The 18,559-nt window shown below is 37.7% G+C and overlaps 1 protein-coding gene across 1 annotated transcript in view; it reads left to right on the top strand.

The window, feature by feature from the left end:
* LOC110580459 (calcium-binding mitochondrial carrier protein SCaMC-1-like) overlaps window positions 1-13,310 on the top strand; it is a 51,533-nt gene extending 38,223 nt beyond the window's left edge. Inside the window, exons 6-10 of the mRNA XM_021690163.1 lie at window positions 1,502-1,654; window positions 7,510-7,617; window positions 10,080-10,247; window positions 12,454-12,604; window positions 13,132-13,310. Coding sequence (XP_021545838.1) covers window positions 1,502-1,654; window positions 7,510-7,617; window positions 10,080-10,247; window positions 12,454-12,604; window positions 13,132-13,310 — 759 coding nt within the window. The remainder of the gene's footprint in view (window positions 1-1,501; window positions 1,655-7,509; window positions 7,618-10,079; window positions 10,248-12,453; window positions 12,605-13,131) is intronic.
* Window positions 13,311-18,559: the final 5,249 nt, after the last annotated feature.

Here is an 18,559-nt window from a genome sequence, read left to right as displayed (position 1 = left end):
TCCGCAATGCAACCCTGAGCAGATTTGGGCTTTCTTTCTCCAGATCTCCTGTATCTATAGAAGGAATGCCCCGTACTCAGTAGCAGTGCTCACTTTATGAATAATTTATATATTGTTTTTTGGTTTTGTGATTAACAGTATAGCATGAGCATGTTTTCATGTTATTTCAAATATTCTTCAAATATTTCAAATATTTGTGTATTCTTCAAAAACAGGTTTTAATGACTATTATTTCAAGTGGATGTGTCATTAATTTTTTAAATTATTTTTTCCTATTCTTGGACATGTAGGTGGTTTTTAAAACTCTTTTAAAATTATAATTCATAATAGTTCATAATGATGAGCTTCATTGATTATGAGGGTTTTTTTTTTCATATTTAGGATTATTTATTTAGAAAGAGTTCCTAGCAGTTAAGTAATGATATGAACATTTTTAAGGCTTTGTGTGTGTGTGTGTGTGTGTGCATGTGTGTATACTGTTAAATTCTTTTCCAGACTTTTTCTTCCCACGAGAGATGAGAATGCCCATTTCACCTTGCTCTCCCATTATTATCCTGTTACACTATAGACAGGAGGGTATTTTACTAAGTTCTAATTTTCACTTTCTTAAAAAGGACATATTCTTATTATAAAATAATACATTAGAAAAATGGGATGATGCAGAAAAGTAGAATGGAAGACATTAAAATGACCTTGTGTATTAGTTTGTAATCCTTGTGTATTAGTTTACCAGGGATGTTATAACAAAACATCACAAACTGACTGGCCTACACAACAGAAGTTTATTGTCTCACAGTTTTGAAGTCTAGAAGTCTGAGATCAAGGTGTCTGTATGGTTGGTTCCTTCTGAGGGCAGTGAGGAAAGGATCTGTTCCAGGTCTCTCTCCTTGGCTTGTAGATGGCTGTCTTTTCTCTGTGTCTCTTCATGTTGTCTTCCCTCTGTACATGTCTTTGTGTCCAAATTTCACCTTTTTATAAGGACACTAATTATATTAGTTTTTAGGGCCCACTTTAAGACCTTACTTTAACTTGATTATCTCTATAAAGACCCTATCTTCAAATAAGGTCACATTCTGAGGCATTAAGACTTCAACATATAAATTTTGGGGAGACCCATTTCAACCCATAACATGTTGCTACCCAGAAGTATCCACTATTGAAAGTTTGATATATTTTCATCCATTCCTTTTTCAGTGCATATTTCAGTGTACTCTGTAATAATCTAGCAGCAACAACACATTTTTTGTATGCAAAAATTCTCTGATAATTAAGTCATTCCTGTTTTCTTTAAGTTGCTCTCTTTGATGTATGAGATTAACGTATGTATTTGGGGACAACAAAAAATTAATATATCAATCTTATATGTCTCTAAAGGACAGTGAAAATGGTGTTGAAGTTCATAGATCTCTACATTTATGTATCATTATTTTATTAGCAATAATAACGTCAATGCTATATTATGAGCAAAAAATTTAAAAATAAATTTCCTGTACATTTCTAGGTTCATAGTTTAAAGTCAAGGAGAATGAGATTGATTGGTGGATTTGAGCAGATGTTAAAAGAAGGAGGAATTCGTTCTCTTTGGCGGGGAAATGGTGTAAATGTTTTTAAAATTGCACCTGAGACAGCTCTCAAGATTGGGGCCTATGAACAGGTAAAATGTTATCGCCTATGGAATTTTATGATAAAGATCAGATTTTAAATTTTATGTAAAAAATTTAGACTTTAATGAGAGAGAAAACTGGAATGTGTACAGCAATAGATATCATTGTAAATATAGGCATACCGTGAAGATATTGTGGGTTTGGTTCATCGCACTTTATCAGCGCGATAAAGTGAGTCAAATGAATTTTTGGTTTCCCAGGGCATATAAAAGTTATGTTTACGCTATACTGTAGTCTATTCAGTGTGTGATAGCGTTATGTCTAAAAAAAACCTAGGTATATACTCTAATTAAAAGTGCTTTATTGCTGAAAAATGCTAAGCATCATCTGAGCTCTCAGTGAGTCGTAATCTTTTTGCTGGTGGAGGGTCTTGCCTGGATGTTGAGGACTGCTGACTGAGCAGGGTGGCAGTTGCTGAAAGCTGGAGTGGCTCTGGCAATTTCTTGAAATAAGACAACAATGAAATTTGCCTCATTGGTTAACTCTTCCTTTCACAAACAATTTCTCCATAGCATGTGATGCTGTTTGTTAGCACTTTACCCACAGTAGAACTTCTTTCGAAATTGGAGTCAGTCCTCTCAAACCTTGCCGCTGCTTTATCAACCAAGTGTCTGTAGTAGTCTAAATCCTTTGTTGTCATTTCAACAGTCTTCACAGCATATTCACCAGAATTAGATTCCATCTCAAGAAACCACTTATTTTTGCTCATCTATCAGAAGAAACTCTTTATCCATTGAAGTTTTATCATGAGATTGCAGCAACCCTGTCCCATCTTCAGGCTCCATTTCTAATTCTAGTTCTCCTACTCTTTCCATGACACCTGCAGCAACTGTCTCCACTGAAGTCTGGAACCCCTTCTTCCAAACTCCTGTTAATGTTGATATTTTGACCTCTTCCCATGAATCATGAATGTTCTTAATGACATCTAGAATGGCAAATCCTTTCCCAAAGGTTTTCAGTTTACTTTGTGCAGATTCATCAGAGGTATCTATGGTAGCTATAGTTCCATGGCAATGACCGCTGCTGTCAACCCTAAGAACAGTCATCTTTGGGTCTTTCAACAAGGATTCCCTTCTTATCTTAGAAACATAGTCTACTAGAAGGTTCTCCTCATGATAAACTCCATGGTAGTATTTCCACCTTCCTGAGTCTACTCATCCCTTCCTCAGTAAACTGTCAAGACTTCGGCATTACCACCTTGCTTGCTATCAGCCAGAGTTGTGTCCAAGCTTTAAAGAGAAATTCCTGCAGCATATTAGGATAGGTTTCGGGAGTCCTGTGTCATGGGAGAGTGCTCCACATCAATAAAGTCTTCCCTATCCAGCATTATATTCCATCCCTCAGATCCCCACCATTAGTACTCTTGTGACCCACTCTCACACTGTTCCCCTGGTTCCTTCCAGTCCATAATAGCCAGGTCCTTGGGCTACCTAAGGACTGACTCTATGTAAGTTATTGGCTGGGAGGCAGTCAGAGGAGGTGATGGGTAGGCTGATTGTGAGGAGAGCAAACATCCTCTTGGTAGGCATCTGCCTCTTTGAGGCCTTTATGTGCATGGCCTCGGTACAAAGAGAAGCTGCTCTGCTCTAGCAGTGGGAAGGGGACAACTTTTTGCCAAATTGGAGGGTGCTTGTGAATTTAGGGGCTCAGATTTCTCAGGCATATACACCCAAATGTTCACATCCCATGTGTCAGGATCCTACTCCTTCCCAGTGAGGGGCCTCACTTTAGCATAGGAGACCTTTTGAGGCTCTACATTGTTTCCTTAGTGACTCTGTTACCTTTACATTTATATCGTGGGCCTGATTTTTAGCAGTCTATGAGGATCTCTAAATGCTGCTATGAAGGCCTCATAGTGTTCTTAATATGCTTTAAGGTGATAGTTAGATGACTTAACCTTGACATTGTCTTCCTTCCAAGTTTCTAAGATAGTGAATTAGAATCAACCAACTCCAGAATCCTTGTAATTGTCCCCATGCTGTTCAAGTATTAGGGCAACTGCATAATGTAATTCTTTCCTGTCTACCAGCACTTTATCCCAAGCCACTATGCCTATGAATCTTAGTAATTGTAATGCCATAGCACACCATAGATTTTCATCATCCCATTCACCAACAAAGATCCCATTGTTGTCAAGGTGACTGGTGAGTGATCTAACAACATCAGCAGGCCTACTTTCTAGGACCACTTTTCAAAGAACCAGCTTTTGATTTTTTTGATTTTCTCTATTGATTTCTTATTTTTAATTTCATTGATTTCTGTTCTAATTCTTGTTATATCTTTTCTTCTGCTTACTTTGGATTTAATTTGCTCTTCTTTTTCTAGTTTTCTGAGGTAGAAACAGATTAATATTTTTAGATTTTTCTTTTTAAATATATGTATTCAGTGCTATGTATTTCCTTCTAAGTACTACTTCCCACTCCTTTTGATAAATTGTGTCTTCATTTTCATTTAGTTCAAAATATTTTTCAATTTCTCTTGAGATTTCTTCTTTGACATTTAGAAGTGTGTTTTTAAATCTCCACATATTTTGGTATTTTAAAAGATTATCTTTCTGTTACCGATTTCTAATTTTATTCCATTATGGTCTCAGAGCACCCATTGTATGCTTTCCATTCTTTTAAATTTGTTAAGGTGTGTTATGGCCCAGAATGTGGTCTTTCTTGGGGAATGTTCCATGTGAGCTTAAGAAGAATGTGTACTCTGCTATTGTTGGATGAAATAGTCTGTGGATGTCAGTTATATACAGTTGATTGATGGTGGTGTTGAGTTCAGCTATGTCATTACTGATTTTCTTTTTTTTTTTTTTTGCTAGATCTGTCCATTTCTAATAGAGGATGCTGAAATCTCCAGCTATGATAGTGGATTCATCCATTTCTTTTTAAGATTTTATTTATATATTTGAGAGAGAGAGAGTGAAAGAAAGAGAGCACAAGTGGGGTGAGGGGCAAAGGGAGAAGCAGATTCCCTGCTGAGCGGGGAGCCCAATTGCAGGTCTTGATCCCGGGACTTCTGGTTCATGAGCTGAGCCGAAGGCAGGCGTTTAACAGACTGAGCCACCCAGGTGCCCCTGGATTCATCTATTTCTCTTTGTACTTCTATCAGTTTTGGCCCCATGTAGTTTGATGCTCTGTTGTAAGGCACATATGTGCTAAGGATTGTTATATATCTTCTTAGATAAGTAACCCCTTTATCAGTATGTAATGCCTTCTTTATCCCTGGTAACTTTCCTTGGTCTGAAGTCTGCTCTGTCTGAATTTAATATAGCTACTCACACTTTCTTTTGATTGGTGTTAATGTGATATATTTTTCTCCATTCATTTACATTTAATCTATACATGTCTTTGTATCTAAAGTGGGTTTCTTGTAAATAATATATAGTTGGGTGTTGTTTTTTGAGCCATTCTGACAATCTCTGGCTTTTAATTGGTGCGTAGGACCACTTTTGAAGTAATACCAATAGTTTTACTTTGGATTCCCCCCAAAGTTTATCTGTGAAGAAACAGGAGTGAGGAAGCAGGGACAGTGAGACACAGAAGGAAGAAAAGCCAATACAGGGGTACATAAGTAAGGTTTCAGCTATATGCAGTAGGGGCTTGATTCTGAGGGAACTTCTAGGAAGTGTACACAATAGTTCCCAGAATTATCTGTCTGAAGGAAGAGAGCTGAGCTATTTATCTGCCAGTTTCTGTCCCATATTGTATGAAGATTGCTCTTAGGACTTTAACTTCCCCAGACTTCTGGGCTGGACAGGCTCCCACAGCTTCAGAGAAGGCCCTGAGGCAGAAAAGCGGAGAGATGAGAGGCTTTTGCTTTTGATGGGTTTCTGTCAGTGAAGTGAGTCTGTGAGTCTGCACAGAACTGCTCAGATGTGATGTGGGGCTCTGGAAGGGTCTGCCATGGCCAGCGAAAGCCTGCTTAGATTTGGGGCCTGTGAGTTGCTTTAGAGATCAATGGAACATAGGGTTTTGTAGGCTTTGCTTATGAGTTTTCTAGCATACAATTCTTTTAAAAACTTCTTACACTTCTCTGTTTGTTTCCAGTCAATACCATGTGGAGTAACCATATCTAAAAATCTCTTCTCTGATGTTTTATTTTCCAGTTCCTGTGCTCAGTCATTCCCCTTCTCTCTCATTTTTATAGAGGGCTACATTGATGTCAAATGAAACAGTAGGCTGAAATTGGATGACAACACTCCTAATTTGATTTTGGCAGCTAGGCAAGCTCTTTAGGACATCTAATTTCCTTCTGTTGGGGTACAGAACAGGTGGCTTTTCCTACTTGGAAGCCCGCCATTCTTGATTACCAAACCAGGCTAAGAAAACTCCCTTAGCAGAGCTCCATTTCCATCCATTTCTGCTTGCAAATTGGCTTTGGAGAAGGCCCTAAGGCTGAAAAGCTGAGAGATGCATTAGGTCATGTGTTAATAGATCTTGCTAAAAGCAACAAGGAGTGGGCAACACTGACCAACATTCTGGAGATTTTACAATCAGTTTTCCTAGAACTTCAGGCTCAAAAAGCACACGATCTACCTTCCAAATTATCACAGCAGGCAGTTTTATCAAGCATTTGATAATGAAAGATCATCATCTTCTCAGACTGCAATATCTGTGTCCTAACAATAAAGCCAGTGTCACATATTTTAGGTTTTAGTTATGGTAGTACCCTACATCTAGTAACCACTTCCTGTTCTTGTTGGGGTTCATCCTAAGCTGTTAAGACAAACAGATTCCAAAATACAGTAGCTTAAATGAGATAGAGGTCAGTGGTCCAGGGCTAGCGGTACCACTACATGGCTTCAGAGGTTGCTTCCATCGTTGCCATTCCTCAGATGGAGGAAAGAGGAGTCCGGGACAGGCCTCTTTAAGGAGATGTCAGAATTTGCATACTCAACTTCCCTTCATATCTCATTGGCTAAAATTAGTCACTTAGCCACACAACCTAGCTGTGAGAAAAAAGAGGGAAATGTGGTTTGCAGCTGTGTCAGCTCTGTTACTAAAAGGAAGAAAATAGTGGGTACATGAACATCTAGCAGTCTCTCATAATAACTGAATCAATCACACTTTTTGATGGGGAGTTACTGATTTGAGAACTAGAGTTAGTTTATAGAGAATAGCTGAATTATATTGATGATAGGCCTCTAGAAAAGGCAAACAGGAAAACATCTTGCTTAGGAGGTAACAAGATAATCAGTTTGCTAAGGCTCTCTTGGATCCTAAGTGAGTTTCCAATTTCAATCTCCATGAAACTTACTTTAGTTCCTGTGAAGCCTGACCTTTATGCTGATATTTGTTTCCTTATTTCTACATGTGTTATTGCAGTAACCTCTCTGCTACTTAAGCTAACCAGAGTAACCCCTTGTTCCTTGTAAGGGAAAGAGCCTCTCACATTTTTACTATTCTTGATTACCTTGTAAACAAATAATATTAAGTTCTGGATTATGCTGTAACCAAATAATTTTAAGTACTGTGCTTATGTAAGGCAGGAGGTGAAAAAGAGATAGCAGATACAGTCCCTGCCTCCTTTTTGTCATTTGCATGCTCTTTATGAAATAGTACATTCATGAGTATGCTTAAGTGATTTAATGTTGCTAACTCATTCGGGGGGGGGGGGGGGGGAAGGAAAGAGGAGGCCGAATAGAGAAGTCTTACTTATTATCTTAGACAACTAATTGCATAAAAATTAAAATCAAGTATTCCTCTAGATGCTAATGTCAGGTCTCTGGAATACTTTTTCAAATAATGTTATACTACTAATTAATGTTATAAACTTAGAAAAAATAATATTTTTCTAAAAACATTCTATTTCAGTAATATTATACATTTCAATACTTTTATTTATACAGTATAAGAAATGGCTTAGTTTTGATGGTGCTAATGTAGGAATTATTGAGAGATTTATATCTGGCTCATTGGCTGGTGCAACTGCCCAGACCTGTATTTACCCCATGGAGGTATGTATTATTATAAAATTTTAAGTAAAGTAATGCTTTCAATACAAAGTATAACTTTGTAAAAATATTTATTTATTTGAGAGAGAGTGAGAGAGTGTGTGTGTGCAAACCAGGGTAGGGGGTAGCAGGGGGAAGGGCAGAGGGAGAGGGAGAAGGAGAGAAGCAGATTCCCCGCTGATTTGGACTTCACTCTGGGATCGATCTCACAACCCTGAGATCATGACCTGAGCCAAAATCAAGAATTGGACGCCCAACTTACTGAGCCACCCAGGTGCCCCATAAATTATAACTTTTAAAGTAAATGAAAGGAGATCAGGATTTTGTACAATAAACAGCTTTATAGCTATAGGATTTAAATCTTATACAAAGAGTTAGTTGGCCCTAGTACATGTTTTCTTTTGTTTGTTTGTTTATTTAGGATCAAAGTAGTATTGTAGGTGTATCAAGATGATAAAAAAAATCATTGCTTGCTTGCTTGATTGATAGAATCATTTAATCATTAATCAAATCAAATCTGTATTGCACAACCACTAAGTTTAAGGTATTTCTAGATGCAGAGACAAATCAAATAGGCATTTTGGTCATGAAACTTATAGTTCAGATGGGGAGATAAAACATGTACATCAATAATGATGATCCAAAATAGAAAATATAAATTCTAGAAGAGAGGTCAATATGAAGTGCTATGGAAATTGAGAGGGGAGAAATTATTGCCAGTTAGGGGTTTCATGAAAGACATAAATAAAATATGTGAGTTTGGCTTAGATTTTGGACATTTAGAGATAATGAAGAAAGGCCTTTTAGGTGGAAATAATGACTTAAGCAAAGGAATGGAGGCAAAAGAGCAGATATTTAGGTTCGGATTGGATAATACCATGAATAATGGGTTGGGACCAGATCAGAAAGGCTCTTGAATGCAGTGTAAGAAATATAATTTCAATTTCTTAAAAAAATAAGAAGCCATTAAACACTTTGGAGCCTGAAATATAATCTTGGTAAAGTCTTTTAGAGTGAGAGGGACTAGAGAAATGAGATGACTACATACAAGAGATTGCCATCACTCAGGGAAGTGATAGTAAAGGCTTGAAATATGACACTGACTAGAGGAACCAGACTCCTGTTAAAGCTGTCTTGAGAACTGACAGCCTGAGAAGTGGAAAGTAGGAGAGAGGGAAAGGAAGGAGGTGAAGTTCTGTCTGGGTTGTGTGCCTGAGTGTTGAGGAGAGTTACGTCAGAGTTATATCTCTAACAGAGTTCGAGAGTGGTGGGAGTGGCCCAGACTGTGAGAGGATGAGGAGTTCAGGTTTGTACGTATTTAATTTGACTTCTTGGTGGACAACCAAGTTATGATTTTTAGCAGGCAGTTGCAAATGTGATACTGAGATTTGAGAGGTTTCAAGTCTTGATGTGTCATCTGCAAAGAAGTGCTAGTTAAAGTCATGAGATTACTTAGAAAAAAAAGTAGTGGTTTTTCTGTTTGTTTGTTTGTTTTGTTTTGTTTTTTAATACTGAGAAGAAAATTTTTGAGAAGACCTTAATTTAGGTAGTAAGTGGGAAAAAAACCTGCCAGGGAAGCAGACAGAAAAGATTTACTTGGGTAAGAAGGGAGTTGAGTACACTGCCCTGGGGAGGGCAGAGAGTTTTGAGAATAGGATTATCCAAAGTGTGGGGTGCTGCAGAGAAGTTCTTAAAACAAAGCCTTCCAACTGATGACTCAGAGGCAGCTCCATCAAGATACACAGTTTGCCCAATCAAGAAAAAGTTCATGCCTTTTTTTTTTTTTTTTTTTTGGTCTTGGCTGTTTTGGAGAGCCATTTGTCCAAGTATTTATAGGACTCCCTTAAGTTAAATTAATGGAAATTAATAGGACAAGGAGTGAGGTTCTATTGCACAGAAATGTTGATCACAGACTACTGAAGTCTACTATTGCCTTAGAGCTCCTGTTATGTTACTATTTTATGAGCATGTTTCATCATATTAAATGCTTATAATTTTCTGCCTCACTGTTACAATAGTTCTCACAGTATGTATTTTAAGTATATACAGAATGTTATTTTTCATATTGCTTCTTCACTTTAACATGACCATATATATGTATATCTTTTTTTGAACTTGGAATTTGGCTGTAGTTGCCTTATTTTGAAGCAGTAATGTTATCTCAGATGAGTTTGTTTTAGAATATGTTGCCTTATAGCACATTAAATGAGTTTGAGCAGATGTTATCAATCAAAACCACAGTGATTAATTACATTTTCCTGTTTAAATAATTTGTAAAAACTGTACTGTGTTAGCTGTTTATAGTTAAAAGCCAATTAGGGAGAAGCTAAAATTTTATTTAAGATTGCTTTCTTTTTTGATTTCTATGATAATTAGTAAGCATTGTATATAATGGAGTTTAGTGTATTCCTCGATGAGTTGAGTGAATCTGATCAATATATTTTTATAATATTCTTCACATTTAGGTTCTAAAGACCAGACTGGCTCTAGGTAAAACTGGAGAGTATTCAGTGTTTATTGATTGTGGCAAGAAGCTTCTGAAACAAGAAGGTGTTAGAACCTTTTTCAAAGGTTATATTCCTAACTTGCTAGGTGTTCTACCTTATGCAGGCATAGATTTTGCTGTTTGTGAGGTGAGTTTATTCTCATAATATGACATTATGTGTTAGATTTAAAAATAGTCTTCATTCTAAAATAGTCTTCATTCTAAAAATCTAGTTGTAAATGATTTTACATGAAGTAGTTTCTGACCAAGAAGTTTGGTTGAGTTGAATGGTTTTATTTGGCTTTTCATTTTATAATCTTAGTTGTCTAGTATTCTAATGGTAACTTTTTGTTTGGTGTTTTTTGTGAATTAGGTTTTACTGATAATATTTATAAACTTAAATGCTGATATAGTGGTTCTCAACTCTGGATGGATATCAGAATCACCTGTATGTAGATCTTCAAAAAATAAGACTCTTGGACTACCTCTCCCTCTTCCCCTCCCCGCCTTGCATGCATGCTCACTCTCTCTCTCTCTCTAAAATAATAAATAAATAAATCTTTAAAAAAAAAAGATTCTTGGGATACACCCAAGAGATTCTGATTTAATTATTCTGGGAGGAGGCCTGGGATTTAGGTTTTTTACTCTCTAGAAAAATCTGATGTACATTTAAGATTGAGAAAGCTGAGATGTTATCGCCCAGTTGTGAAAATGAGAATTGAGGGGAGGAGTCCTTGGGGGCTCCTGGGGGAGAGGCAGCATGGAGATAGGGCAAATATCCTAATAGTGTAGTGCTTGTTGATCAGGCAGGATTCCAAGTTATTCCCCTTCTCGCCAATCATTTCATTTTTATGATCATATGTTTTAGGCAGACTGTTGTAACAATATATACCATTTGGTCATAAGAACCAGGTGAGAGTATGTGACTAGTATCACTTAAATTCATTCTCAGTGCAAGAAGGACAGCTCTCCAGCCACAGGCCCAATGGTGTTTTTGGCAAGTGGTACCACAGTCCTATGAAAGATAGCCAATTTTGTTTAGCACTTAAAAATGCATATATTTTTTATAGATGTTTAAAGTATTGAATAATATAGTATGTATTTCTTTTCTCCTTTTTTGCCTGCTTCTGTGGTCTTATTAAAATAAATTCATTGCTGCTGTTTATGTTGGGTTCCCTCCATTCTTTTATTTCTGCAGTTCAATATCTTTTGCTTTCTTACCAGAGTAAGAGTGACGTTACACATTTCTCTTTTTTTTTTTTTTGTTGCATGACTAATAAATGCACTGAGTAAAGACATTTTGAAATATATTTTTTCAAAAGCATCAAATTATGTATTTCATAGTAATTGCCTCAATATATAATGGTAAAGCTGTATCTTTTGATAAATGAACAGTTCTAAAAGCACTTAGTGATCTTTTAAACCCACTATTTTAAAATAATTTCCTCTAGCCACTTTTATTCAAGGAAAAGCAAATTTGGAAAGATGAATCTCTCTTAAAAGTTCAGAAAATGTGGTTTTGTTAACCTAGAGTAGATTATGCAGTCTTCTCTACATTATTCTGTTAATCCCTCTGAGAATCTCCAGAATTTTGCTTGGATCTTTGAATGTCATTACAAACCAAAACAACTAGGCAAAATAGAACAAACAAAACCAAACTAAACAAAAGCACACCAAGAGATGCAAAACATAGGAGAACTCAAACTGAGGTTGTCTGAATACATTTTTTTTTTAAAGATTTTATTTATTTATTTGACAGAGAGACACACAGTGCGTGTGCCAGAGAGAGAGAGAGAGAGCGCGCACAAGTAGGGGGAGTGTGAGAGGGAGAAGCAGGCTCCCCAATGAGCAGGGAGCCCGATGCAGGGCTTGATCCCAGGACCCTGGGACCATGACCTGAGCCGAAGGCAGACCTTAACGACTGAGACACCCAGGCGCCCCATCTGAATACATTTTTTGGAGAAAACATCTGTGTGCCCTGTCCCTGATAGGACAGTAGGCGGATAACCTCCTCTGTACACGGAGTAGGACCAGTCCTCCATAAAGATTTTGGAGAGAACAGTTACTAAAATCAAGCCATTAAGCTTGACTCTTATTTATCAGTGTTGTGACTTGATAACTTAGTTTCTCTGAATTAGTTCCTCATTTATAAAATTTATAAAGTGGAGATGACAGTATGGATTTGTCAAGTTTCTGTAGGGATTAAATGAGAGAACATCTATGACAATGCTCAGTGTAATTCTTGAATCAAGAAGCTACTCAATATGTTTATTGAAATTGAATGAGCAGTGAACTTCAGTCTACTTAGACTTGCATAGTGTTTAAAGGATACTTACTACTATCTTCTCTGCCAGCTGTTGAAGAATTATTGGCTAGAACATCACGCGGCAGAGTCTATAGACCCTGGGATAATAATTTTGCTGGGATGTAGTACATTGTCTCACACGTGTGCTCAGATAGCCACCTTCCCTCTGACCCTTATCAGAACTCGCATGCAGGTTCAAGGTGAGTTTTTTTATTTTATTTTTTTAATGAAGTAATCAGTTAAAAAGTGATTAAGAATAACTTTAATGAAGTACTAATGAAAATTAAGTTAAAAACAGTTTAAAATAACTAGGTTGTTTTGAATAAATAGAAATTAATGATGTAAAAAAACAGAAAAACTGTTCAAATTCTCCTTTGATGTCTCTTATGAAAGACTTTCAAGTATTGTCCAGTAGAACTTGCAATGATGGAAATATTTTATATCTGTGTTGTCCAGTATGGTAGCCAATAGTGACACATGGCTATCAGACACTTGAAATGTTACTAATTCAACTAAGAAACTGAATTTTTAGTTTTACTTAATTTAAATTTAAATAGACACAAGTGTCTAGTGGTTACTATATTGGACAGCACAAGACCATTCTATAAGTAGGGAGAGAGGAATATTCTAAAGTAATTTTAGCCTCCGTAATTCTCATTAATCATTGGACTATCTTAATGTACAAAGATTAAATATTGAATTACACTGATTTTTTTTCAATTTATAGCACTGGAAGAGAAAGGAACAACAACTTCTATGATTCATCTCATTCAAGAGATATTTAACAACGAAGGAAAAAGGGGATTTTTCAGGGGTCTCACCCCAAACATCATAAAGGTGCTTCCTGCAGTAGGCATCAGCTGTGTAGTTTATGAAATAGTGGGACAATATTTGGGATTAATTTAAAAGTGAAGTATCACTTTTGTTATCATTACCAAAATCACTTAATTGTAAGATAATACCTGGCTTGTAAAGAGAAATTTGTCTTTTCCTAAAAGGAAAGACATATCAAATAATTGTTAAAACATTTTTTCTTTATCTATTACAAAATTTATAAATTAAATAATCATTTTGGTAAAGTTCTTTAATAATTTAAAATCCTTAATATCCACAGAATTCCATTTACATTTCCCACTACTTTCCCTTGAATCTTAACTTGAAACTTCTTTTTATTGGGTTTGAATATACCATGGTAACATTATAAAACATTTGGCCAATTGTAGCTGCTTGTGTTAACCTTTTTCTATTTAAATAATTTTTTGAAAAGCTGTTCTTGAAAATGTTTTATACACAAACAAAAATCACTGCATTTAAAGTCGCTGTTACAGCAAATGATCAGTTTCTCTTTTTTAAGCAAAATGGAACGTTGGTTTCCTAATTTCTTCATAGTTCCTTCTATCAGATTCTGTATGGAATAATGATAGCATGATAACCTATTTCTTCTCTGGCTACTTTATTTGTAAACATAAACATTGTTGGTTCATTTTTATTCTTGATATTTTTGGCTGTTAGAAGGAAGTCAGTACTGAGAACAAATCAGCACTGGACAAATTTTCTTTTTATCTTCTGATTGAAAAACATTTGAGAGGAAGAATTTTAAAGATTAAATCCATTATTTCATACTTGTCGAAGCAATTCTTTTTTTTTTTTTATGTTCAGTTAGCCACTGTATAGTACATAATTAGTTTTTGATGTAGTGTTCAGTGATTCATTAGTTAAGTATAACACCCAGTGCTTATCACAGCATGTGCCCTCCTCAATACCTATCACCCTGTCACCCCCTCCCCCCCACCCTCCTCCCTCTGAAACCCCCAGATTGTTTCTTGGTGTCCATAGTCTCTCATGGTTCATTTCCGTCTCTGATTTCTTCCCCTTTGGATTTCCCTCTCTTCCCCTATGGTCCTCCGTGCTGTTGCTTATGTTCCACATATGAGTGAAACCATATGATAATTGTCTTTCTCTGCTTGACTTACTTAACATAATCCCCTCCAGTTCTATCCATGTCGATGCAAATGGTGGGTATTTCGTTTCTGACAGCTGAATAATATTCCATTGTGTATATGTACCACATCTTCTTTATTCATTCATCTGTTGAAGGGCATCTCGGCTCCTTCCACAGTTTGGCTATTGTGGACATTGCTGCTATGAACATTGGGGTTCACGTGTCCCTTCTTTTCACTACGACTGTATTTGGGGTAAATACCTAGTAGTGCAATTGCTGGGTTGTAGGGTAGCTCTATTCTTAACATCTTGAGGAACCTCCATACTGTTTTCCAGAGTGGCTGTACTAGCTTGCATTCCCACCAACAGTGTAAGAGGGTACCCTTTCTCCACATCCTCACCAACATTTGTTGTTTCCTGTTTTGTTAATTTTTGCCATTCTAACTGGTGAAAGGTGGTATCTCATTGTGGTTCTGATTTGTATTTTCCAGATGGCTAGTGATGTTGAGCATTTTTTCATGTGTCTGTTAGCCATTTGTATGCCTTTTTTGGAGAAGTGTCTGTTCATGTCTTCTGCCCATTTTTTGACTGGATTATTAGTTTTTTGAGTGTTGAGTTTGAGAAGTTCTTTATAGATCTTGGATATCAGCCCTTTATCTGTAATGTCATTTGCAAATATCTTCTCCTATTCTGTGGGCTGCCTCTTAGTTTTGTTGACTGTTTCCTTTGCTGTGCAGAAGCTTTTTATCTTGACAAAATCCCAAAAGTTCATTTTTGCTTTTGTTTCACTTGCCTTTGGAGACATGTCTTGAAAGAAGTTACTGTGGCCAATGTCAAAGAGGTTACTGTCTACGCCCTCCTCTAGGATTTTGATGGATTCCTGTCTCACATTGAGGTCTTTCATCCATTTTGAGTTTATCTTTGTGTATGATATAAGGGAATGGTCCATTCCATTCTTCTATATGTAGCTATCCAATTTTCCCAGCACCACTTATTGAAGAGACTGTCTTTTTTCCATTGGATATTTTTTCCTGATTTGTCAAAGATTAGTTGACCATAGAGTTGAGGGTCTATTTCTGGAGTCTCTATTCTGTTCCATTAGTCTATGTGTCTGTTTTTGTGCCAATACCATGCTGTCTTGGTGATCACAGCTTTGTAATATAGCTTAAAGTTAGGCAACGTGATGCCCCAGCTTTGTTTTTCTTTTTCATCATTCCCTTGGTGATTTGGGGTCTTTTCTGGTTCCATACAAATTTTAGGATTTTTTGTTTCAGCTCTTTGAAAAATGTCAATGGTATTTTAATAGGGCTGGAATTGAAAGTGTAAATTGCTCTGGGCAGGATAGACATTTTAACCATGTTTATTCTTCCAATCCATGAGCATGGAGTATTTTTCCATCTTTTTGTGTCTTCCTCAATTTCTTTCATAAATGTTCTGTAGTTCCTAGAACATAGATGTTTTACCTCTTTAGTTAGGTTTATTCCTAGGTATCTTACGGTTTTTGTTGCTATTGTGAATAGAATTGATTCCTTAATTTCTCTTTCTACAGTTGCATTGATTCTGTATCCTGCCACATTACTGAATTGCTGTATGAGTTCTAGTAATTTGGGGGTGGAGTCTTTTGGGTTTTCCACATAAAGTATCATGTCATCTGAGAAGAGGGAGAGTTTGACTTCCTCTTTGCCAATTTGAATGCCTTTTATTTCTTTTTGTTGTCTGATTGCTGAGGCTAGGACTTCTAGTACTATGTTAAACAATAGTGGTGAGAATGGGCATCCCGGTCATGTTCCTGATCTTAAGGGAAAAGGAGAGCTTTTCCCCATTGATAATGATATTTGTTGTGGGCTTTTCATAGATGGTTTTTATGATATCAAGGAATGTTCCCTCTATCCTTATAGTCTGAAGAGTTTTAATCAGGGACGGATGTTGTATTTTGTCAAATGCTTTTTCTGCATCAGTTGAGAGGATCATATGGTTCTCTGTGGAGAGGTCTGATGTTATTCTGATGTTCCTCCTCTGTACTTAAGGAATCTCTTCCCCCTAACTGCCCTTAGGATGGTTTCCTTGGTTCTAAGATTTGTGAGTTTTACTATTACATGCCAGGGCATTGGTCTGTTTCCCTTGATCTTGGGAGGGGTCCTCTCTGCCTCTAGGACACAAATGCTTGTTCCATTCCCCAGATTAGGGAAGTTCTCAGCTACGATTTGCTCAAATATATCTTCTAGTCCTCTCTCTTTCTCCACCTCCTCAGGGATCCCCATAATTCTGACATTGCAACGTTTCATGGCATTGTTGATTTCTCTAAGTCTGTTCTCATGGATTCTAAGCTGTTTGTTGCAGGCCTCCTCCTGTTTGTTCCTTCCTTTCTATCACTGATTCACTAATTCATTCTTTTGCCTCATTTACCCTAGCTGTTAGAGTATCTAGTTTAGACTGCATCTCATTCATAGCATTTTTAAGTTCAGCCTGATTAGCTCTCATTTCTGCCCTTAGAGATTCTAAGGTTAATGGTTTTCTCAAGCCTAGCTATTGTCTTCATAATTGTTACCCTGAAGTCTGTTTCAGACATCTTGCTTATATCCATATCCATTAGGTCTGCGGGAGAAGCCATTGTCTCTGGTTCTTTTCTTTGTTGGGAGTTCCTCCTCCTAGTCATTCTGTTGAGTGGTGGTTGAGGGGGTGTACAGAGTCAAAAATATCAACCACAATCCAGGCAAGGTGCACCCTGGAAAGTGTGGAGCTATTGGAAGCCACCACCAAAAAAACTCAGCCAAATGAAACCCAAGAATAAGATTTATAAAGTTCAAAAAAAAAGGGGGGGGGGAGGAAGGGAGGGCTATAATCTCTCAATGTGGGCAAGGTAGGGTGTTTCAGTTCTTCCTAGGTGTATTTTTTTCTCTTTGTTAGAGAGCACTACTTCCCAGAGTTACAGGGAGATTAAAACTGGTATATATATAAAGGTAGTATTGAATAGGGAAAAAAGGCCTACATTAAAGCTTATATCTATATCTCTATATATCTATATATAGATAGATAGATAAAGAAAAAAAAGTATGTGTGAAAAAATACAAGTTAAAAAGTTACGATGGAATATGTTGTACTAAACATCTAGTTGAAATGATAAGTAGGTAAAAAGAAAAAACAGAAGAAACATGAGAAAGAATAAAAAAGAAAGTTGTATCTAAGAAATACACAGGCCGTGAGGCAACACCAGGAGCTCAATATACTCTTTCCGCTGGTGTGGGGGTTTTACAGTTTTATGGGGACTCTCGGGTTGTTCTCCTCTTACTCTTCCAGCTTGTCTTCTGGGGGAGGGGCCTGCCACGTTGTTTTTCAGTCAATCCCGCTGGGGAGGAGTTGCCCTATCAAGGGGCTGACTCCGTGGAAACCGGTTTTTTGGGCTTTTGTTCTCTGGAGGCTTTTCCGCCTTTGGGGAGGGTCAGAGCAAAGGAAAATGTCCGCACCCAGACCTCCGCCCCGAAGGAGAGAAGCCACAGTCAGCTCCTCTCTGAATCCTCCAGAACACACAGTCTCCCCCTCTGTGCCCCTGAAAACCGCAGCCTCCCGCAGGTGGTGCACACCCCCAGCAATCCCCCCAGCAGTGGACCCAGGCCCCTGCTTGTCTCTGCCCCCTGTGCCTCCAAAACCGCGAGGGATCCGGGTCTGCGCGGGCACTGGTGCGGGCAGTGGTGGCGGTGGGCCCCCCGGGTCTGCAGGCTCAGGTCCGTGTGAGGGGCTGCCTGGGTCCCGGCTTTTCCCCCTTAAGCCCCTGTGTTCCGTTGGAGCGCTCTTATCAGGCCCTTCCCGTCCAGCCCACAACGCTCTGCAAGCTATCGCTGGTCCCCAGGCGCAGGACGCTTTTGCATTGGAGTATTAGTTTCCAGTGGCCTTTGTACCTCTCAAATGATGATCCTCTGCCCCTGTAGAGATCCAGATGTATAATCTTACATCTCAGGCTGATTTCGTGGGTGTTCAGAATGGCTTGGTAGATATCTGGCTAACTTCAGGGGACCGACTGAAACAGAGTCCCCCACTCCTCCGCCGTCTTGCCCCTCTCTGTCGAAGGAATTCTTATTTCAGCTTACGAATTGATTGAGTCAGCCCTTCGAAGTCCTAAATATTTCTCTGCACTTTTATGAAAAAATGAATCCTGTTCTCTGCTGGAATTAAATGAGAGTGTGGGAAGGTGATGGTAATGGGTTGGGTTGGCCACA

Source organism: Neomonachus schauinslandi, chromosome 4 (genome assembly GCF_002201575.2).
Source record: "Neomonachus schauinslandi chromosome 4, ASM220157v2, whole genome shotgun sequence".
NCBI classification, from domain to species: Eukaryota; Metazoa; Chordata; class Mammalia; order Carnivora; family Phocidae; genus Neomonachus; species Neomonachus schauinslandi.
This window is presented reverse-complemented; position numbering and strand designations above follow the sequence as displayed.